Source organism: Cetorhinus maximus, chromosome 20 (assembly GCF_964194155.1).
Source record: "Cetorhinus maximus chromosome 20, sCetMax3.hap1.1, whole genome shotgun sequence".
In the NCBI taxonomy this organism is placed as follows: domain Eukaryota; kingdom Metazoa; phylum Chordata; class Chondrichthyes; order Lamniformes; family Cetorhinidae; genus Cetorhinus; species Cetorhinus maximus.
Genome location: NC_135898.1, coordinates 76025576 through 76050300, shown reverse-complemented (window position 1 = coordinate 76050300; position 24725 = coordinate 76025576). Strand labels below are relative to the sequence as shown.

At 45.2% G+C, this 24725-nt stretch overlaps 1 protein-coding gene across 2 annotated transcripts in view; it reads right to left on the bottom strand.

The window, feature by feature from the left end:
- Window positions 1-24725, bottom strand: part of blnk (B cell linker) — a 226762-nt gene that overhangs the window by 68083 nt on the left and 133954 nt on the right. The window contains exons 4-7 of one of the 2 annotated variants that reach the window (XM_078564923.1): window positions 20697-20762; window positions 15544-15600; window positions 12483-12529; window positions 10518-10564 (exon numbers count right to left, since the gene is read on the bottom strand). In XM_078564923.1, the coding sequence (XP_078421049.1) occupies window positions 10518-10564; window positions 12483-12529; window positions 15544-15600; window positions 20697-20762 (217 nt within the window). The remainder of the gene's footprint in view (window positions 1-10517; window positions 10565-12482; window positions 12530-15543; window positions 15601-20696; window positions 20763-24725) is intronic. The other variant, XM_078564924.1, reaches the window with a different exon arrangement.

Here is a 24725-nt window from a genome sequence, read left to right as displayed (position 1 = left end):
ACATTTTTAAACCTTTTATTTAATTTTTTGAACATCGATTCAATCCCGTGCCTCAGGGAAACTGAAGCGCTGTCTTGCGTGCATGCGCACAAAAGGGCGCTTTATGCGTGCGAAAGAGCACTAGCCGCGTCTCTCCCTCCTCCTCCCCCCCGCCGGCCCGCACTGGTAGCGCTGAGCGATCCGGCTCGTGTTATACGCTGGGCGGGCCTTAACTGCCCCGCCCATGTAAAATGGCGGCGCGGAGCCAATCGCAGGCGATGATCGGCTCCATGGCCGCCCCCCCCCCGCCCGAGCCCGCCCGCTGCCTGAAAGATTCAGGCCCAGATGTTCCAAGTGCAACCATTTTTCATCGCGGCATCAACAGTGACAGGCGTGAGTCAGCAGGCGAGGAAAGTGTGTGAAATCTTACGGGCAAGACTTTTTGGATGGCGGAGTCCCCCTGCCAAGCCACCCGAAGATCTGGTGGGGGAAGGCATCCCGGCCAATACCGGCTGCCCCACATCCATTTAATGCCCCATGGAGCCTTACTTGGCAGTAGACGGGACTTTCGCCCCTCACTTGGGATTGGCAGGGAGCTCTGTAGTCTCAGCTGCTCCAGGTTTAATCGATGGCCACCGCTGGGATGACAGCCAGAACCCAAATAAGGGGAACTAATGGAGGCCAGGCTTCAGGTAAGTCCAAGGTATTGGTGGGCCTGGCTGGCAGGGAGATGGAGGGGATGGGGGGGCAGGTTTGAGAGGCTGGTGGTGGTGGTGGTGGTGGTGGCGGGTGTGGTAAAGAGGCATATGATCTTCTGAGGGGGGTGCCTCTGATGGGCACATCCCCCAAAGGGGGTTCTCAGACCCTTGCCCAACGCCAGTAAAAGCTGCCAGGCTTCCCACATGGCATGGGTCCCTCCTGCCGCTGGTAAAAGAGTGGCGGGGGCAGGATGAGCACCAAAGTGCCATTAATTGGCCCTGAATTAATGGCCTCATTAGGCCCAAAGGCGGGCAGGCTACCTGACAACTCCACCATCTCCTGTAAAATGGGATACAGGTTGGGATGGGTGTGTAGTTGGCGGGAAGGCCATTTGCTGCGTTTTAGTGAAGTTCTTCATCCTTGGAACCATTCTCCTGAATCTTTTCAGCACTTTCTCCAGTGCCTTCACGTCTTTCTTAAAGTATGGCACCCAGGCAAGGATGCAATACTCCAGCTGGGGCCTCACACACCTTCTCTTGCACACTAGTGATATGCTCCTCACCCAGTTCTAACCCCGTGCACAGACCCACTGAGGTGCTAGTATCTGTGCTGGTGGATGGTGCACTCGTCTGCTGTGATGGTGCGTCCTCGGACATCTCCTCCTCCTGCTGCTGTCCAAGGGATTCTTCAGAGGGGCAGGGTGGCCTGAGACCGCTGGGACCTGTGTGAGAAGCAAGAGGAATTGATGAGTGTTAGTCTTGGGAGACCCTGAGGGCTCTGCAGTGCTGAGGCCTGGACACCACCCAGTGCTCGACATGCTTTTGGACAAGGCTTTGCGTGCTGGCAATTACCCTCCCCCCCAGCCCACCACAAGCACATGGGCCTTTTCAATGACCGTGTGCACCTGGGACAACTGTCTCACCATTCATCAACCTGCTCCTGCTGTGGGGGGCTGGCTATCTCCATAGCCACCTCCTCGATGGCCCTGATGGTCCTAGACCATAAGACCATAAGACATAGGAGCAGAAAATAGGCCATTCGGCCCATCGAGTCTGCTCCGCCATTCAATCATGGCTGATAAATTTCTCAACCCCATTCTCCCGCTTTTTCCCGTAACCTTTGATCCCCTTACCAATCAAGAACCTATCTATCTTGGTCTTAAATACACTCAATAACCTGGCCTCCACAGCCTTCTGTGGCAATGAATTCCATAGATTCACCACTCTCTGGCTAAAGACGTTTCTCCTCACCTCTGTTCTAAAAGGTCTTCCCTTTACTCTGAGGCTGTGCCCTTGGGTCCTAGTCTCTCCTACTAATGGAAATATCTTCCCCACGTCCACTCTATCCAGGCCTTTCAGTATTCTGTAAGTTTCAATCTGATCCCCCCTCATCCTTCTAAACTCCATCGAGTATAGACCCAGAGACCTCAAACGTTCCTCATATGTTAAGCCTTTCATTCCTGGGATCGTTCTTGTGAACGATCCTTCCTGAGATACGGGGCCCAAAATTGCTCACAATATTCTAAATGTGGTCTGACCAGAGCCTTATAAAGCCTCAGCAGCACATCCCTGCTTTTATATTCTAGTCCTCTCGAAATAAATGCCAACATTGCATTTGCCTTCCTAACTACCGACTCAACCTGCAAGTTAACCTTAAGAGAATCCTGGACTAGGACTCCCAAGTCCCTTTGCACTCCAGATTTCTGAATTCTCTCCCCATTTAGAAAATAGTCTATGCCTCTATTCTTCCTACCAAAGTGCATGACCTCACACTTCCCCATGTTGTATTCCATCTGCCACTTCTTTGCCCATTCTCCTAACCTGTCCAAATCCTTCTGCAGCCTCCCCGCCTCCTCAATACTACCTGTCCCTCCACCTATCTTTGTATCATCTGCAAACTTAGCCAGGATGCCCTCAGTTCCTTCATCTAGATCACTAATGTATAAAGTGAAAAGTTGTGGTCCCAACACTGACCCCTGCGGAACTCCACTGGTCACCGGCCGCTATCCTGAGAAGGACCCCCTTATCCCCACTCTCTGCCTCCTGCCAGACAGCCAATCTTCTATCCATGCTAGTACCTTGCCTCTAACACCATGGGCTCTTATCTTACTGAGCAGCCTCCTGTGCGGCACCTTGTCAAAGGCCTTCTGGAAGTTCAAGTAGATAACATCCATTGGCTCTCCTTTGTCTAACCTACTCGTTACCTCCTCAAAGAATTCTAACAGATTTGTCAGGCATGACCTCCCCTTGATGAAACCATGCTGACTTTGCCCTATTTTACCATGCACTTCCAAGTATTCTGAAATCTCATCCTTAATAATGGACTCTAAAATCTTACCAATGACCGAGGTCAGGCTAATCGGCCTGTAATTTCCCGTCTTTTGCCTCACTCCCTTCTTAAACAAGGGGGTTACATTAGCGATTTTCCAGTCCTCTGGGACCCTCCCTGACTCCAGTGATTCCTGAAAGATCGCCACTAACGCCTCCACTATCTCTTCAGCTGTCTCCTTCAGAACTCTGGGGTGTAATCTATCTGGTCCAGGTGATTTATCCACCTTCAGACCTTTCAGTTTTCCTAGCTCCTTCTCCTTGGTAATGGCCACCATACTCACCTCTGCCCCCTGACTCTCTTGAACTTTGAGGATGTTACTCGTGTCTTCCACCGTGAAGACTGACGCAAAGTCCTCGCCATTTCTGTGTTCCCCACTACTGCTTCTCCAGCATCATTTTCCAGCGGCCCAATGTCCACTTTTGCCTCTCTCTTACCCTTTATATATCTAAAAAAACTCTTGCAATCTTCTTTTATATTACTGGCTAGTTTACCCTCATAATTAATTTTCTCCCTCCTTATTTCTTTTTTAGTTATCCTCTGTTGGTCTTTGTAGGCTTCCCAATCCCCTGGTTTCCCACTGCCCTTCACCGCATTGTATCCTTTCTCTTTAGCTTTTATGCTGTCCCTGGCTTCCCTTGTCAGCCATGGTTGCCTCGTCCTCCCTTTAGTATACTTCTTCTTCCTAGGGATGAATTTTTGCTGTGTCTCCCAAATTACTCCTAGAAACTCCTGCCATTGCTGTTCCACCGTCGTTCCTTCTAGGCTCATCTCCCAGTCAATTCTGGCCAGCTCCTCCCTCATGCCTCTGTAGTTGCCTTTATTCAAATGTAATACCGTTACATCTGATCCAGCTTTTTCCTCTCAAATTGCAGGGTAAATTCTATCATATTATGGTCACTTCCTCCTAAGGGTTCCTTCACCTTGAGCTCCCTTATCAAATCTGCCTCATTACACATCACTAAATCTAGAATTGCCTGTTCCCTAGTGGGCTCCACCACAAGCTGCTCCAAAAAGCCATCTCGTAGACATTCCACAAATTCCTTTTCTAGGGATCCACTACCAACCTGATTTTCCCAGTCTACCTGCATATTGAAATCCCCCATGATCACTGTAACATCACTGGTGCCCCCCTCCCAGTCCAGGCCATCTCCTGGGCGTTGATTTTCCTTTTCTTTTGCGAGAACAAGAAGCAGAGGGTGATAAGGTGCTGCATGGGGGAGGGAAGATCCTCCAGACGGATGAAGGCAGCATGTTGGCATCCTCATCTTCCCCATACGCTCTCTGCTGCAAAGTTTCTCTCAGGCTGCCTGAGTGTCCTGGGCGCACACTCCTCCAAAGGTGAGGAACAGCATGCATCCTGTGTCCCTTCAGCTGCTGAGCATGTTGGAGACTTTGTAGCCTAGGGCCTAGAGGGCTCCATGGAGATCTTACTCATTTTTCCACACCACAAAAGGTCGTTGAAGCTCTTGTGGCACTGGAGTCAGGTCTGGCAATACTTCTCTGTGACACTGATAGCCTCCGCGATGTCGATCCATGTCCTTTTGGTTGTAGGTGGTGTGAGTTTTATGCCCTCTGGGAATATGATGTCCCTTCTGTACATGATCTCGTCCATGAGCACCTAGAAGTCCATATCTGTGACTCTTGGGGTTGGCATGCCCCAACGTGCCTGGCTGCTGCAGAACTGCAACATTCTGGCAGAAATGACAGAAGTCAGTACGTGAGTTTGCTTCATGACAAGTACAGCATCAGCTCGGCAAGTGTACATGAGTGTGAGGGACAAGTGAGTTGAGGATTCTGTCCGAGTGATGACTGGATCATGTGAAGGCGTGGTTGCCCCACTGTTCATGTGTGTGGACCATCATGGAATAGGTTCCTGCTGTGTGGAAAAGTAAATGGGAAACAGACCTCCTTACGATATACACTTCCGTTGGGATGGTGTGAAGTTAGTGGTGCCCAGCATTGTACAATCAGTATCCCCATATCTGAAGTGTGGTCAGCTGGGAGCTACTGGAAATGTCACTTAATTTCATGGATGTGTGCAGACAGCAGTCCCTGAAATACAGTGCTCTATTACAGCACTGTGCTGGGACCTCTTGCAGCTGTACACCGAGTGCAAACACATTCAGGAGGAGCAGAGACAGGTTGAGCCATCAGTATAGTGTGCGGGGACTCTGAGCCAGCAGAATAAAGGCTCCAAGTTTGACTATTTCTCAAGGGCTCATTGATGCTGGGCCATCTTTCAGAGGGGCATTCACATATTACACAACATGAAACTATGAATGTCAATATTCACATTGCTGCCCTTGACATCAAAGTAGCATTTGATTGGGGGTGATGTCAATGGGCCCTAGTAAAATTGAAGGTAATGGGAATCAGGGAGAAAACTCTCCACTGATTGGGGTTATACTTATCACAAAGTAAGATGGTGCTCGAGGCTAATTACCTCAGCCCCGAGACACTGCTGCAGGAGCGTCTCAGGCCCAATCATTCTCAGCACATTCATCAATGACCTTCCCTCTGTTATTTAGTTGCAAGTCGTTATATGTGTTGCATTGAGTTTCTACATTTTCACTGTCTTTTTTCTCTCTCTTGTAATCCAATCTTTCTTTCTCTCTCTCTATTTCTCCTTTTGTACCTGATATATGATTGAATTCATCCACTTTAATTTACCCTGCCTTCTCAATCCTTCTGCTGTTTATTTCACAATCCTTCAATCTGATTGATTAAGGACAAAATTGCTTTCTCTGTTCACTTGGGTCCTCAAAGCATGGTTTCCCACACTGTGCTGTTATCAGCTTGTACTTCCAACAACTTACTGTGGAGCAAAAGGAAAAACCTAAACATCTAAACGCAAGTCTAACTAATAGCATTAGTTATCCAGCTATAGCAAACAATGGCCCATTACAGCACTTAAAAACATGCTGCACTGAATGCTTGATTCAAAACCTTTATGTTGCCATTTTCTTGCTTGTGGCTAGCAGTAATGCTGTAAATTCCATCTAATATTGTGTAAGCAAGATGAGGTCAAGTGTTTGTCAACTTTCATGAATGATATCTAAGGTATACTAAAAAAAATCTTTTTATTTCACTACATCATCCCATTCATCCCATTATTGTTGCTGGGTCAGAATCTTAGAACCATTATCACAAGCACTGAATCTATTCAGAGAGAAGGCCGACTACTACCTTCTCTGGAAAATCAGGATGAGAAATAATGTAGCCTTGCCAGCATTTCTCAAATCCCAAGAACTCATGAAAGTACATGTACAGCCGCAATGAATCAAATCAATGACATACAACAAAATAACTATGCCTTTACTCACCATCGTGTTGCATAATCAGATCTTCCTCATTCATGGGCCAGGATTTATTTTCCATTGGGGGGGTGGGGGGTGGTGGTGGTGGTGGGTGTTTGTGGCGGAGGGGTGGGACGGAGAGGGAGCGGGCGCGGGCGGACCCAACAAAGGCCCGTCCAGCGTATTTCCCGACTCTCGTGGGTAGCGGGAGTGTGCGGGCGACCTGGCAGTCTGTTTAAAAGAAGCCTGGCGGCCTTTTGTAGGCTGCTCACAATGGCCAGTTCCAGGTCACAGCAGAGGGGTTTGGGTGTGCAGGCCAGGCTGCAGGGCAGGCCAGGCTGCAGGGTAGGCCAGGCTGCAGGGTAGGCCAGGCTGCAGGGAAGGCCAGGCTGCAGAGAAGGCCAGCGGAGCAGGCCAGGCTGCAGGGAAGGTCAGGCTGCAGGGTAGGCCAGGCTGCAGGGTAGGCCAGGCTGCAGAGTAGGCCAGGCTGCAGAGTAGGCCAGGCTGCAGGGTAGGCCAGGCTGCAGGGAAGGCCAGCGGAGCAGGCCAGGCTGCCGGGAAGGCCAGGCTGCAGGGTATGCCAGTGGGGGGTTCAATGCGCCCCTCGTTTTTCTAATGACTGCCTTGCTGCCCTCCTCGAGGAGGTGGCATCACAGCGGGAGGTGTTGGTCCCCCAGGATGGGAGGAGGAGGCCTTCCCACATGACCAAACATGCCTGGGAGGAGGTGGCGGAGGTGGTGAGCTCCCGCAATGTGGTGCGGCGCACCTGGATCCAGTGCTGTAAGTGCTTCAACGATTTGTGGCACTCTGGCAGGGTGAGGACCATGTTGGCATTGGGCATTTAACCCAACAGGTCGGCTTACCCTCTGCAGCATCCCCAAACTCCCCAACCAAGTCTGAGTGTAGTGACTGCATTGAATCATTGAGGGCATTTTTCCTTTGCTGGGTGGGCAAGCAGATAGTGCCCATGCTGAGGTCAGCCTGAGTGGGTCATGGGGAGATGCGTTTTCCCCCACAGCATATGTTAATCCTAGTCCCACATGACTGGTCTGGGCGCAACCTGGAGGAGCTGCACCTAGGTGCAGGCTCAGAACTCCAGGACATGTCCTAGTCAGGGTGATGAGATGGTGGAAGGGGAGCCTCAAGGTGGCATGGCAATGAACCATCTGCTGCCCTCTACGCTGCATGTGCTTGCGCCTCCTTGCTATGGGAGGAGATACCATGTAGTTCCTAATGTGATGTGGGCAGCATGTGTCCAAGGGGGCGGTGGGGGTGGGGGTGGGGAACAGGCCTGGCTTCTTTGAGCGATCAGCAGCAGCAGGGAGAGGAGGCACTAGAGGCCGGATATGTCCCACTCTGGCTGGGGTGTGCCGTGCGCGGGCAGAGTCCATGTGCAATTTGCCCTAATCAATGCTCTCCTCTCTTTACCAGGAGAAGAATGCTTACAACGTAGCCGAGTGTGTGAGGACTGGAGGCGGCCAGACACAGCTCTCCATATTCAGCCGCTTCGAGCAGGAGGCCCTTGAGCTGCAGAGGCGCCATGCACCCAGGTCTACTGGTGTCAGTAATAAGACTACCTACATGAGCAAGCAATGCAAAGCAACAGTTCAATACTGAGTGAGCCATGCCCTGCTACATAAAACTGATTGCATAGTCACCATGTAGATTTACAGGAATGAAAGCACCACAAAATTTGATATTCACTGCACAGCGTCCCATTCCTAACTGAGCAGACCTGATGGATTCTATTCTTTACATTTATGCATTTAGCTCAATCTCATTTGTGATCTAACACTTGGGAGATTAAATTATTTTAAGATGTCATTTGTAAATGTCAAGAATTTGCCTGCGCTTGAGGAAACTGCTCCGGGCCAGTTATATGTTACCTTGTTAATATTTACCTTCAGATTGTACAAGATGTTTAATAAAAGCCATTAAATTGAACAAAGAAGTTTTCTAAACATTGGCTTGGTAATTTTTTGGCTGTGTTTTTTTTATAGCACTGGTCATATCAATAGGAAATACTAGGAAATGGCAGCATAGTAGTTATGTTACAGAATGAGTAATCCAGAGGCCTGGAGGAATGATCTGGAATAAAAAGCTAGTATTATTTAATGGTGACAATGAAACTGCTCAATTGTCATCAAAACCCAAGTGCCATCCTTAGTGGTCTGGCATTTACGTGATGTGGGAACCACAGCCATGTGGTTGGATATTAGCCGCCCTCTGAAACTGCACAGCCAGGCAGATCAGCTGCACCAAAATGCCAAGGCCAAGGATAATAAGGATAAAAGTTGTGGAGGCTGGAATCACCGCAAGTATTTAAAGAGGAGGTAGATAGATTTTTGAAATCTTGGGGAGTTGAGGGCTATGAGGAGCTGGCACGAAAGAGGAGTTGAGGCCTGGGGCAGATCAGCCATGATCTTATTGATTTGCGGGGTAGGCTTGAGGGGCTGAAAGGCCCACTCCTGCTCCTATTTCTTATGTTCTTATGTTCTAAAAAAAAGCTTGCTCAGCATCAACTTCAGAACTCGATTCAGATTTCACAAAAGCACACCTTGCATAGTCGACCTTGCGAAGTCTTCCTCAATAACATCTGGAGAGCTGTGCCAAAACTGGAATAGCTGTCCCACAGACTCTCATTCATCAGCTAAGTGATGGATGGTGTTGTCTATAGTACTATCAAGCAGCACTTGCTCAGCAATAACCTGTTCACCAATGCTCAGTTTGAATTCTGCTAGGATCACTTAGCTCCGGACCTCATTACAACCTTAATGGTCCAAACATGGACAAAAGAGCTGAATTCCAGAGATGAGGCAAGAGTGACGGCCGTTGACATCAAGGTAGCCTTGGAAAAATTAAAGTCAATGGGAATCACAGGGAAAACTCTCCACTGGCTGGGGTCATACCTAGTGAATAGAAAGCTGGCTGTCATTGTTGTAGGCCTATGATCTCAGCCCCACAAAGAGGTCCTCAGGATAGTGTCTAGGTCCAACCACCTTCAGCTACTTCATCAATGATTTTCCCTTCATTATAAGGCCAGAAATGGGGATGCTCACTGATGATTGTTTAGTGTTCAGCCCGATTCACAACTACAAATAAGCAGTCTGTGCTTCATGCAGCAAGACCGGGACAACAATCAGACTTGGGATGATAAGTGGCAAGTATAGTTGTGGTACACAAGTGCTAGGCAATGATCTTCAATGAACAAGAAAGAATCTATCCATCTCCCCTTGACATTTAAAAGCATTACCATTGATGAATCCCCCACCATTAACATCCTGGGGGTACCTTTGACCAGCCAAAAAAATACTATGGCTACAACAACAGGTCAGAGGCTAGGAATCCTGCCAGTCTATCAAGTAACTCACCTCCTGACTCCCTAAAGCCTGTCCACCAGCTACAAGGCACAAGTCAGGAGTGTGATAGAATACTCTCCACTTGCTTGGATGAGTCCAAGCAACTCCAGCAACACAAGATGCTCAACACCATCCAGGACAAAGCAGCTCATTTTACTGAAACTCCAACTACCACATCAAACATTCACTCTCTGCACCACCAGTGCACTGTGGGAGCAGTATCTACAAGATACACTAAAACACCTTGCTTTCATCAGCACCTTCCAAGCTTGGAACCTTTACCATTTAAAAGAATAAGGGTAGCAGGTGCATGGGAATGTCCCGACACCTGCACTTGCCCTTCCAAGTAACTCATCATCCTGACTTGAAAACATATTGCCGTTCCTTCACTGTCACTGTGTCAGAATCCTGAAACTCCCTTCCTAATTGTGGGTGTATTCATATCTCAAGGACTGCAGTAGTCCAAGTGGGCAGCTCACTACCACCTTCTGCAGGGGAATTATGGATGGGCAAGAAATGCTGCCCTTGCCAGCAACACCCACACCCTGCAAACAAATAAAAAAGTAACATTTCTATCATGTCTTTTAACAATTTAAATTGATAGTTGTGGTTTTCTTCAACATGTTGAGAAACCACAGATCCCACACAACCGTACTATCTGGGTAACACCAGGGGTGTTGAGTTTGAAAAACTGTAGCACACCATTTAAAAGAAAAAGAATTAATAAAAAATCTCATTGAAGAAATATTTGAAAGAAAATAATCTTTAAAATGTATCCCTTTACAACTTTGGAAAAAAATCTCAGTAGAAGTATCATAGCAACAACAACATTTCAGACGTTCTAAACACTTACAAATTCATTGTCAGACCATTGTTCTCCCTCCTGTCCTTCAGCACCTTCTAATTAGAAGAATAGGAAAAAGAACAGAGAACTGAATGGGTTAAAATCTAGTTTAGCGAGTGTGCATACATATATATACATAGCATAAATATTCACACAGCTTCACTTGGGATAACTTGTAAAATAAAACAATCGTTCTGCTGAAGGGTCATGAGGACTGGAAACGTTAACTGATTTCTTCTCCACCGATGCTGCCAGACCTGCTGAGTTTTTTCCAGGTAATTCTGTTTTTGTTAAGGTTTTGGTAAGATTTGGATGCTGGGGGAGGCACAAAGAGTGGGGCTAACCGATGATCCACTAGGAAAATTACTTGTTAGTTAGCTTTGTCTTTAGCCATCTGAATAGCAAATAAAGCAAATAGCAAAATGTAGCAGGTTGGCCCTTATGCAGTATTGAATAATGAAATAATTTATCAGGCTTGGCCTTCCCAGTTCACTCCTGTTTGTATAGGAGATCCCATGTGGCTTGTAGGAGGTGAAACCTCCACATGCACTTTGCAAGCTAGAGATTCAAGAGGGGGAAACGAGGTTAGGGACTCCAAACATGGAAAGCCATTGCATATTTGGTCCTCCGTGGGACGGACATATTATGCAATGTGAGACCAGGTATAGGTGACCAGTCAATGGGTAGAAATGGGCACCACTTGGAGATATCCTGGCCAGAATCATAGCTTAGACCCCTGAAATTTAAGGCTTGGATTTATTTTATTTATTGATTACAAAGGGGCCCAGAGGAAGTGTGAAGTTTTTCTGTGGCGGGTGTTGGGATGGGGGTGGGGGTTGGGTGAACCAATTACTTTTCTGTAATAACAAAACAAAAACAGGATTACCTGGAAAAACTCTGCAGGTCTGGCAGCATCGGCGGAGAAGAAAAGAGTTGACGTTTCGAGTCCTCATGACCCCTCAACGATGCTGCCAGAGCAGCTGAGTTTTTCCAGGTAATTCTGTTTTTGCTTTGGATTTCCAGCATCCGCAGTAGTTTTTTGTTTTTATTACTTTTCTGTAATGACTGCCAAGATCAATTGTTTATGTACTTCTGTGCCAATTTCTTTAAACTTTGTGACAGGTCTGTTGTAACATTATTACATGAGCTTTATTTTAAAAAAGATCAACATATAAATCTTTTCATTTCTGATGAATGACTTCAATTCCAAGAATAGCATAACTAAGATAAATTATCCTGAATATAGCAAGGTTTCTTTATCCCTCTTTTATAAAACTCCACATTAAAAACATGCACATTTTACAGATGTTTATCAAAGTTTAACATATTTGGCAAACTGTAGTTTCCTTTACAGCTGAACAGCTAAACTGCATTTGTTTGAATTGAAAGAATTTAAATTCTATTTAATTAACATTGAGTTCTGCTCACATAAATTCAACAGTAAGTAGAATGAATTGCAAATCAGCCAATATTCTTCCAGAAGCAAATCAGGATATTTTGCACATTTAGGTTGGAGCATCATCCTATATATGTATTCATTAGGACATGCCCAGGATCACTCAATTGCAATATGCAGAATTTTACAGCCCCACTGCAGCAGAGGTGGGGCTGTAAATACAGCGAGCTGTTCAAAGGTCCATTGACTTCAGTGGGACTGGAAAATCCCACTGGCGGGAGGTGTCATAAAATTCCATTCGATGAAGCTCATATTTTAATGTGTTTCGCCCAAAGGTAAATATAGCTGCATAATCTTTTAAAAAAAATATAAATCTCATTCCTAATATTTTCTGATCTTGAGCTGTGATACATATCCAGGCAGGTATTCTTGCTATTACCATAGACATTGTTCCTGAAGGTGCCTGGAATATAACTGGACAAAATTAAACTTTCTCCAGTTCTCTGCTGACTATATACACTGTGTGTTTCCTCTCATCCAGTCAGATTTTAAAAGATGTGCTTCATAAACAACTTTACCTGAGTAATCCCTCTGAGGAACAGAAGGTGGCGCAGGTTTTGTAAATCTGAAAATATTAAAAGAAAAATGGATGCCGGCATAATCAAGACAAAAAGCTAATATCTGGGAGTGTGGAACTTCAATTTGTTAGTTTCAACATACACAGAGATTAACCAGTGCTAAGGACTACTCCGAGTTAGTGCATGCATGTTAGAAGCATAACAGTGTTTGGTTCACTCTCAAAGTGCATGCCACTGACATTAGTGCTTTAAAAAGCACCTGATAAATAAATAAAAAGAACAGTTTAGATTAGAGTGACAGATTACAGAATTATATATACGTACATCCTTACAAATCTCTGATGTGCCCTTTAAGAGAATTTGGGGTAGATTTCAATTTTGGACGTGGAACAGGCAGGCCAGAGTGGCTACCTCTTCGTGCTGAATGGAGGCCTGATCGGTTCTGAGGGCTCGCTCTCATTACCATGCCACTGGTGGGCTGCAGCTCGCCGAATCCTGACTAGTACAATATCGGATAGCCCAGAGGCTTAACTGGACCAGTCGCACAGATACTGTGGCTACAATAGCAGGTCAGAGATTAGGATTTCTGTGGCGAGCAATTCACCTTCTGACTCCCCCAAAGCCTGTCCACCATCAGGTCGGTGGAGAGAAAGTAAGGGAGAAAGGTTGGTCCAGGAAAAGTCGGGGGGGAGGTGAGGGGTTAATGGGAAGTGGGAAGCTCAGGATATCAACAGCCTTGTGGAACCTGGAGGGCACATGGTCCGACTAGCACGAGGAAAATCATATTGCTTGGACATTTTTTGGGTCTTTTCCACTTCACCATCTGGTTCAATTGAGCAGAGCGTGCAATGCACATGCTCTGTCCAACTGTCCCTCCAAATTGGATCAGGGCTGTTCTTATGCAATGGGATCCTGTTCTCCCACAGTAATATGGCTCTAGGATACAAGCACATGGGCCACCTAATGGAAGGTACCCATAAATACTTCATACCTCACAGCCAATAAAATATGTAGTCACCTTTGTAATGTAGGAATATATGGCAGCCAATCTGCACAGATGGACCTGCAAAGAGCAAGGAGATAAATAGCCAACTAAACTGTTTCAGTGGTGTTGGCTGAGGGATAATTATTGGGGAAGAATTCCCCTGTTTTTCTTTTCATGGTGCAGTGGGGTGTTTTACCTATACCTGAGAGGCTTAAAGTGTCATCCAAAAGACAGGACCACCAGCAATGCCGGAGTTCCTCATAACTGCATTGGAGTGTCAGCCGAGATTATGTGCTGAAGTCTCTGGAGTGGGGTTTAAATGCACAATTTCTGTCTCAAAGACAAGAGTGCTAGCATTGAGCCAAGACTAACCTCATCTTAAAATATACAAGCAAATCTTGTTGTAACTACTTGACACATACTAGTGCATTAGTAAATATGGTTAATTTGCTTTTGTAACATTGATATCCTTCGTAATGCTGCAAAGAATGTGGCCTACATGTTTTATTGTAAATGTATCCCCGGCTTATCTAAATAACTGAAACTTTTAAAACGCTACAGCTTTAAACATTATTCCTTAACAAATAATGCAGCATTGTCCATTAATCAATGAGCCAGAAAAACTGGCTATCACGTGAATGAAACCAAGTGAATGATTGTTTTTAACCAAAATGTTCTTCTTCTGCTAACATATTATTGGCAGTTAGATTAAATGAACCTGTTTCATTTTAACAGAGATCTTAAACATTAAACGGGCACAGAATACTTCCGTTACCTATTCCTGTGCCCATTGCACTACTACTGGCAATAATATATTCATAGTGGTCAATTTTTAGTCAAGATTTAGCTGTTGTATTAACTTTCAATATAACAGCACTGTTAGCTTCTCCAGGGTTAGTTATTTTTCTAATTGTACAAAGGAATGATCACTTAACCTGTAACAGATAAAAGGACCCAGAAATTTATAATAATTAAATCATGAGTGATCTCATGAATTCCAACAAAAAGATATTGCTCACAACTTTTGGGAAAACAGTGAGTTTGAGGATTCTTTTCACTTAGATCAGTCTCACAAAACCACCATTTTTCTGAACTCCAAAGAGTCTGCCCAAATATACCACATTTCCTTGAATAACAGCTTTCCCTGTTCAGAACTGATGATAAGCTTTTCTCTTTACGTAAGTGACTAACCTCTTGTGTATTTCCAATATTTTCTGTTTTTATTAAGATTTCCAGTGAAGTTATTTAGTTTTACCTTATCTTAAAATAGCACTGCTACCCTAATCCTCCACTCTTACATAGGCAGGGCTTGCAAATAACTAATCAAACATTACAATTTCTTTTAAGGTTGTTGGCATACATCAGAGCTCTGACTCATGAATTCAAATCCGAACACCGACCGGTGTATGGGCTGACCAGTTTTGATTACATCCGTGAATGGAGGACAATGCACCAGCAAAGCACTCCACCTCAGAGAGGAAAGAATAGTGAAAAGGGTCACTTCCCTTGAAGTTCAGGTGCAGTCCACCAATGAGGAACTGGCAAATATGGATATACTTGTGCTTCAGATGGTACCCAGCTGTAGGGCACAGCACTTCAGCAGGAACTAATGCTGGGTAGCTAAAACCAAAGTACATAGGTGGCTCTCATTTCTAGTTTAACTGTAAAACACACCTTCATACTTGTTTTTGACCTAAAATATCAAATTATGTGTAGTTTTGAAATTTTAGTCCATTTTAATAAAGTGCAATCAAAATTCATACCCAAGGAAATGTGATACTTAGTTATATTTAGATGAATTATTGTATAAATTTTTTTCTTTGTTCCCAAATTTACAACTTGACACCACTTTGAATGCACTGGTGTAAGAAATTGTATGCCCCAAAATACTTAACCGTAGTGATTATTCCATTTTCTACAATATGAATTAGTATCAGTAAAGTTAAAGGCAAACAAGCAGATTAAATGTTGCCTGTTATACACACTGGCTTAAAAAGGTTCCTGGATATGTTAACACATAAGTTCAATAGCACACTGGAGGGGGAAAAAAAACAGGCTTTCTTTGTCCATTCATACCGATCCCAAGTACTTTTCCCAGTTTTACGCATCAGGGCCACTTGTTCATTTTGGAACCTATGAGTTAGAGAAAAGGCTCACAGCTTAGCAAATGAGGGTTTTATTAGCATAACCCCAAAACATAACTTAAATAGGTGTACATTTTCCACATAATAAGGAGGATTTGGTTTTGTTAGATTTAGGGAAGGTTAACTAACCATTCAGAAGTTTGTCTGCTCTCACCAAATGCCCCATTGGAAGCATTCTTAATATTTAGTTAACTCTCCCTTAGCATTCAGCAAGAAGTGGAAATAGGTTGCACGTAATCATTTCAGGAAACAAGAAATGCAATGCAATTCTCAAATTAACCCGATTGGAACAAACAAAACTCAGTTGGGTGAAAGCTACATGAGATGCATACAATACAATAAAGAATTAAAAGATTAAGTCCTGAGAGGTCAAAGGTACCATTTTCTTTCAAAACAATGTTACTCATCAGGGCTAGAATTCACAACCAGAGTGGGGCGAGAGAAAAATGACGATGAACAGATTGTGTTATCATTGTTTAGTCATATAGAAATAAAAACCCTGGGATGTTTGTAAATCCAATGACAGCGATGATCAGTTGTTGAATTCAAGCTTTGTAAGTCCATGATAAAAATTAATTTTGTATTTCCAACAAACTCCCCACACCAGAAAAAGGTACATCCAATTCAGATTCATAATTAATTAATTTACACTAATTTCAATTCCTGAAGGGAATGATGCAATTACATAATTCTATAGTTGTCAAAATTTCTGCATTTGTATGGTAATCTGATTTATGTGGAAGCATTCCAGATGAGTTTACCAGTGCATGGCTGTGCCATAAATATTAAGCAGGTTCCAAGTTCAATACACAGCTTATGCTATATTGGCATTGGTGCTCCTTGAGTAGGGAAGGACAACTACATAAAAACACAGCCAAGCTTTGCTGTCCCAGTTGTTATCCTTATGAAGGGGCAGTTGTGCGGATGTTGAGTGACAACAGGATTTGGTTAGACCATGATGCTTGCCAAGACCAAGCAGGATACAAATATTCACCATCAAGACTCACACGCCAATAACTGTTGCTTGGGTGTGGTAGCCAGAAGTATAATCCCTACACACAGAACAGAAGGAAAAAAGGCAATGATCTGTTGTTCGAAGTATCTCTCCGCCCCAATTCTGGTATTTTTTTCCAGCCCTGGGTGAAAGCTGCCAAATGAAATGGGCAGAAGCATTTAACTATATCACAAGTGAGGTGAGAGTAAAGTCAAAATACCAATTCATTTTTCTGAGTCTCTGCCTGGAAAAGGCCCAAAATGGTATAAAGCCCAGTTGAAGTAGGCCTTAGAACTGTCCAATCCCCTCAGCATGGAGAATCTTTGAAGAGGCTGCAAGTATCTTCCTTCCACCTATAAATGTCTAGGTATTTCATTTCAGCAAAGAGAATGAGGATCAGTCAAGCTGGACATATCATCTGGCTGCTGTTTTTGGATAACAGCCAGATGGTCTCAAGGTCAACAACTATTACCACTACTGTCTTCTTGGCACTCCAGCAACAGTCACGATTCCTGTCCTAATTCTGTACAGAAGCCAATTTCATGGGGGAATCCTTTGCATGTGGGACACACGCAGAGCATGATAACAACTGGTACCCAAAAAATGGTTGGGTTCAGACAAAATGCGTGAAACCTATTTCAAGTGCATTTTGCATTACTTGGTTTAGTCAAAGAAAGGGAGGAAAAAGTGATCTTCGTAAAGGATTGCGTCTGTTCAACAAGCTGTAACCATAATAAAACACATTAGCATTTATATAATCCAGCAACAATCATATAAACATAGTTGGAGTTACCTACAATTCCCTTGAGAATTTATGAGCTTTTGAGCTGTTGAAAATAATCTATTTTTCAGAAGTTTTTTCATGGAACTGTGTACTACAAAATATAAAAATGAAGCAGATGTACAATACCACGCCTGATGCACACTCCTCCTTAGCTAAACAGTCACTTTCAAATATTATATGAATGTATAAAATTATATATAAATAAATTACTACATTCTAATGGATAATGCACAAGCAACAACAACTTGCAATTAAAAAGCAGCCTTAATGTAGTAAAACATTCCAAGGTACTTAACAGGACAATAATTAGTCAAAGGTTTTCATCGAGTCAAAAAAGGAGATATAAGGACAGGTGACCAAAATGGATCAAAGAGGTAGGTTTTATAGAGCATTTTCAAGGAGGAGAGAAGGGTAGAGAGGTGAAGAGATTTAGGGAGAGGATTCCTGAGCTTAAGTCTTAGATATCTGAAGGCACGGCCACCAATGATAGGGTGAAGTCAATGCCATACAAGGGCCAGAGTTGGAGGAACACACAGTACAGTAAAGTGATAAAGTGACAATATAAATTGGTAAATAAAGTAATTTGGCATTTTACATTCTAAATCTGCTTTCTTAATCACAAAGGTCATTATTCTAATGAATTGCATTGTTTTAGAACTATTTTGGTATTTAACAGGGATTAATGTATTTGAAAGATAGGTGGTATGTGCTGCTTGTGAAGAGCAGTTGATTGTTATATTGTCCAGTCCAACAAGAAAGGGGGCACTGTTAGACCTGTTTCTTGGGAATGAGGTGGACCAAATAGATCAAGTGACAGTGGGGGAACATTTAGGGGACAGTGATCATTGTATCATAAGGTTTAGGATGACGGTGGAAAATGACATTGGTCATTCCAGACTAAGAATAATCAACTGGCAGTGAGCGGACTTCAATGGGCCAAGAACGGAGCTGGGCCGGATAGACTGGAACCAAAGGTTGGCAGGAAAAACAGTAGCTGAACAATGGGCTACCTTCAAAGAGGAGATGGTTTGGGCACAGTCAAGGTATGTTCCCTCAATAGGGAAGGGTAGGACAAACAAATCCAGAGCTCCCTGGGTGACAAGGAGATAGAAATTAAGTTAAAGAAGAAAAAGTGTGCTTACGACAGGTGTCTGGTAGCAAATACAACTGAGAACCAAGATGAAGACAGAAGGTTTAGAATGGATGTGAAAAAGCAAATATGAGAAGCAAACAGGGATTATGAAGAAAGACTGGCAGCTAACATAAAAGGAAATCCCAAAGTATTCTATAAGCACATCAATAGTAAAAGGGTGGTAAAAGGAGGAATAGAGCCGATTAGGGATCAAAAAGGAATGGCTGAGGTGTTAAATGAATACTTTGCATCTGTCTTTACTTATGAGGTGGATGATACCCAGGCTATGGTGACAGAGGAGGAAACTCAGTCACTAGTAGGTGTTAAAATTGAATAGGAGGAGGTATTGGATAAGCTGTCTGCACTTAAAGTTGATAAGGCACTGGGACCGGGTGAGATGCATCCAAGAATATTGAAGGAACTGAGGGTGGAAATTGCAGAGGGACTGGCAATAATATTTCAATGTTCCCTGGATTTGGGGGAGGTGCCGGAGGACTGGAGAATTACAAACATTGCGCCTTTGTTCAAAAAAGGTTGTAAAGATCTGCCCTGCAATCACAGACCAGTCAGTTTAACTTCGGTGGTGGGGAAACTTCTAGAAACAATTATTCAGGAAAGAACTAATAGCCACATGGAATAATATGGATTGATTCAGAAGAGTCAGCATGGATTTGTTAAAGGAAAATTGTGTCTATCTAACTTGCTGGAGTTTTTTTGAAGAGGTAACAGAGATGGTTGATGAGCACAAGGCCGTTGATGTGGTGTATATGGACTTCCAAATGGCACTCGATACCGTGCCACATAACAGACTTGTGAGGAAAGTTATACGTCATCGAATAAAAGGGACAGTAGCAATGTGGATAAAAAAATTGGCTGAGGGATAGGAAACAGAGAAATGGTTAATGGGTATTTTTTGGGCTGGAAGAAGGTTTGTAGTGGAGTTCCCCAGGAGTCAGTATTGGGACCCCTGATTTTCCGATATATATTAATGATCTAGAACTTGGTATGCAGGGGACAATTTCAAAGTTTGCAGATGACACAAAACTCGGAAAAGTTGTAAACTGTGAGGAGGACAGTGCAAACTTCAAAAGGACATTAACACATTGGTGGAGAGGGCAGATAGGTGGCAGATGAGTTTCAATGCAGAGAAGTGTGAGGTGATACAGTTTGGTACAAAGAACATGTAGGGACAGTATAAAACAAAGGATACTATTCTAAAGGGTGTGCAGGAGCAGAGAGACCTGGGTGTATATGTACATAAGTCATTAAAGATGACAGGACAGGTAGAGAGAGCTGTTTCTAAAGCATACAGTGTTCTAGGCTTCATTAATAGGGGCATAGAGTACAAGAACAGGGACGTTATCATGAATTTATATAAGACACTGGCTAGGCCTCAGCTGGAGCATTGTGTACAGTTCTGGGTGCCACACTATAGGAAGGACGTGAATCCATTGGAGAGAGTGCAGAAGAAGTTAACGAGAATGGTTCCAGGGATGAGACACTTCAGTTATGAGGAAAGACTGGAGAAGTTGGGACTGTTTCCTTGGAGAGGAGAAGGCTAAGAGGAGACTTGATAGAAGTTTTCAAAATCATGAGGGGTCTGGACAGAGTAGACAGGGAGAAACTGTTCCTGCTTGTAAACGGATCGAGAACCAGAGGACACAGTTTTAAAGTGTCTTGCAAAAGAAGCAAATGCGAGGTGAGAAAAAAACTTTTTCACACAGCGAGTAGTTAGGGTCTGGAATGCACTGCCTGGAAGTGTGGTGGAGGCAGGTTCAATTGAGGCATTCAAGAGTACATTGGATGATTATTTAAATAGAAACAATGTGCGGGGTTACGGGGAAAAGGCAGGGGAATGGCACTAATTTAAAATGCTCAGAGAGCCAGTGCAGACACGATGGGCCGAATGGCCTCCTTCTGCACTGTTACAATTCTGTGATTCTGGGATATAATCAAGTACATTCAAAATGATCAGTAATGGAGAGGAAGTCCATATATATATATATATATATATATATACAGAGAAAGGGAAATGAAATAATTAAGGTTGTTCAGCGTGTATTTTTAAGCAAAAATAAATATTCTGAAGTTCTAGTTATTTCATGATCTCAATGAAGGCCTATGGCTGAAATCCAATCAGCAGTTAGATTTAACTAGGCCTAAATTCAAACTTACTTTTTAAACCTGCTCATAAATCCACCATCGTTCTTTTGGATGTCATGAACAATCTTTTGAATTTGCCTGTAAAGAAGAAATAAATGAAATTAAACTTCATAACAGCATTTTGTAAACAGAGAATTATACAGTATAGAAGGTAACCATATAATCTTATATTAGCATTGTAATATGTACACTGAGGCAGTTTTGTAAAAGAAAAAAAAAATACAAATATATAAGTTACGAGCAGGAGTATAGGCCACTCAGCCCCTCGAGTCTGCTCCACCATTCAATAAGATCATGGCTGGTCTGATTGTAGCCTTAACTCCACATTCCCGCCTACCCTTGATAAGCTTTCATCCCCTTGCTTATCAAGAATCTATCTACCTCTGTCTTAAATAAAAGGGTGGAATTTTCCCTGAATTGCACTAAGTGTGGCGGCAGGCGTGAAAAAAGACGTTTTTCCTGCCGGCCGCAATGGCGGGTTTTTGTGACATAGCGTTGGCTTCCTGGCGCATCCCGTCTCATTAATAATGCATGCATGAGAAACACGCCGGATTGCTGGCAGGCAGGTTGGGATTTGCCCGCCATTCCATGATCTCAGCGCTTCCTCGTTCTGGGAGCCATATTTAAAGTGCGCCAGAGTGCAGCCTACTTCGTGTCTACAGACCAGAGGGCTGCTCCAGGCAACAGGTGACCCTGGAAGCAAAGAAGACAGTAGCCCCCAAATTTAGTGAGGCTTCTCTGGGGTGCCTGCTGGATGCAGTGGTAGCCCGACGCCACCTCCTCTACCCATGCTGTAGACGAAGACCAGTCACCAAACTCACCAAGTGAGCACCAACACCCTCCAAAACAGGACAGCCTCATGAGGATGAATGACTTTCTCCATTCTGCCAGGATAAGTCATTCTTCTCATCACTCTCAACTCACACACTCATAAAGCCATCACACAATCCACAGGGTTCGCACTCACTGCCAACTCAAGGGGCATCACCATTCACTCTCTCACAAACACCCTCAACTCCCCTGCCCATCATGTCCTCATACCATCCATAGCACCACTCACACTCCACACATCCTTCTCATCTGGCCTGGCAGGCATCTTGCTTACACTCTCCCTATCTGTCTTCATGTAGGATAACCTAGCCCACAACACCAGGGAGATGTCCCAGAATGGTGAAGGAATGCCCGATATCAAGGTCCTCACGGCCTTTGGAAATAGAGCCATCCAGCTAGCTGACGAGGATGTGGACTGTTCCTGCGCAGATGGTGAGGTTGGCAGTGCTCAACCAAGTGAGGATCCTGCAATACAACATCTGTCAGTTAACCATAGGAGTGATGTCTCCCATTTTACAGTCCCCTGCCATGCAGTGATTTTCTCTCTTTTCTCTCACAGGCACATCAGGAAGCAGCTGCGGGCAGCCACAAGCCAGGTCATTGACTCCAGCCTCGAGGGCACCTCGGAAGAGGAAGCCGCAGATGCCGAAATTAAAGACCCCTCACAGTGCTCACTCACATCCTCCACCAGCGCAGAGACACATACCTCGGTAGAACCTAGTTCTACAGCAGCCTCATGGTCACACTACACTATCTAATCCACAGCAGGCCGGGGCGGGGAAATCCAAGGGTGCCGGCACTCAGAGGACAGTTGGAGGCCAGGAATCTACTGAGTCCAAGTCAGGTAATGAGCATCTGGGCTCGATTCTACCTCAGCTGCTGGAGCTGCAAAGGCAAGCTCGGCTACATCAGGAAGGGCTGTCTGCTACACTCCTCACATTGCAAGGCATGATGAAGGAGTCTGCCTACCTTTAGTCTGAGGTGATAGCGCCGGCATGCCAATGCATTGAGGTCAACACTGGTAGGATGGCGGCCGCCATAGGGACCTTGGTCCAGAACATTGGTCCTTCACTGCTGCAGGAGCTGCACTTCATCGCGGAGACACTTGTTGGCATCCATTAGTGTCAACGCAAGAGGGGGGGAGGTGGGGCATCTCGAACTTATTCCAGCTGCTCCTTCCTCTCAAGGGGTCAGCCAGGGGCCCATGGGCACCCATAGGGAGGAGAATCAGCAGGTGTACACTCTGAGTCCATCCATCCAGGGGACTCTGGGAGTGTCTCACCCATCCGATTCCCCACTTCCTGTGAGCCCCACAGCTCACAGGCCAAGAAGGATACCACTACCACACAGCAGGACCCCAAAGCAGGCCGGGGCCCTCCATGTCTCAGCCCTCCAGAGGACACCCGCCAAAGTCATCACAGGCAGGGCATAGCAGGCCGCAGGCTGCGTCCACTTCAGCTGTGAATGTGGGGAGAGCACCAAGACACGGTTAGGAAAGTTGAGAAGATGTAGTTGCACAGCATAAGCACGGGTGTTAATCAATTGTACATAATGTTCACGATTGTAAATAAACTCCCAAGAATGCTCCCTGCCTATGGCTCCTTGTGATGATGAGCAGTGTTCGTGTCACTCAGATGTGAAACCTTGGATACTGCAAAAGATGAAGGCAGGTGTCTCAGTCCGGGGCCTCTTCCCTGTGCAGTGTGTAACCTTCAGACCAAAGTGATTGTCCAGCTTCACAGTCATTCAGCACATCAGTGATGCCTGCACCTTGGTGTGACTTGTAATTGCTGCCAGAATGTCGTGGGCAGACGTCACAGAGTTCTGTGATTTTCTCTGTGTGCTCTCAAAACCTTTGAGGTGGGGCTGGCCCCCCATTTCTTCACCATCTGTGTCTGGTGATGGTGTGGTCCTGAAGGGGACAGGTGACAAAGGCTGCCAAAGGATCAGATGCTGTTAAAGTATCACTGCCTTGTCTCCATGATATGACCCTGATCACAGAACGCAAGTGAGCTTCCCTCAGCCAGACAGGAGTCAGACGCTTGCAGGTGCAATGTGAAGACCTGTGGAGTGTCCTCACTGCATGTCATCATCATCCTCCTGGAACCTTGCGACTATTAGGGCCTCCGCTGCGTCTCCATGACAATGAGCCTGATCAAAGAGGGTACGTGCGCTGCCATCAGCCAGACAGGTGTCAGATGTTTACAGATGCAATATGAGGATGTCAGGAGTGTCCCCATGTCATCATCCTCCTCCAGAAATCCTGCGGCTATTAGGGTCTCATGAGCACGCCTGCCTTGTCTGGCCACTGCGATGGCCTCACAGCCGGCATCCCCGCCTTCGAGGACCTGGTCACTCTCATCCCCTTCGATGTCCTCCTCATCGGCGGAGACGTGCAGCTGTTCCATCTCCTCCTCAGCCAGGTCCTCCCCCTGTTGCAGCCCCAGGTTGTGTGCAACCAGCTACGATGATGCGTGACACCCTCTAGGGACTTTATTGCAGTGCTCCACCATACCTGTCGAGGCACCGGAACCTCATTTCCAAGATGCCAATCGTGTGCTCCACCAAAGTCCAGGTTGCTGAATGAGCCTTGTTATACTGTCTTTGCTGCAGTCTGAGGCTGCCACATGGATGTCATCAGCCACGTCCCCTGTGGGTAACCCTTGTCCCCGAGGAGCCAACCCTGCAGCCTCTGTGGACCCTGAAGATGTCAGAGATCTGAGACCTGCTGAGGATGTAGGAGTCGTTGGTGTCCTACGGGTGATCCCTGTGAGCAAGGTTGTGTGCACTCACCTCCGAGTTCTCCTCACCAGGTGCACGTCTTTTAAGGGAGTTGTAAATCACGCCGTTCTGAAGTCACGCTGATGTGGGAGGTAACTTTGACGTGGAGTGATGATTCCGGCATGCAGGCACAATAATGAGATGCAAATACATTAAAATTAAGTTCCCGACGTTGGACGGTGGGGTGAGGGGACAATCGCGTCCTGCATTTACATCGCCTGGAAATGCGACTAGGGCCATCTTGCGATATTTTCCGGTCACGCCACCAAGGACGGGAGTGCCAAATGGGAGCGGAAATTCCAGCTTCTGCTTCTACCGTCTTTTGAGGAAGAGAGCTCCAAACACTTGCAACCTTCTGAGAGCAAGAAATTCTCCTCATCTTTGTCTTAAATGGGCGACCCTTATTTTTAAACAGTGACCCCTAGTTCT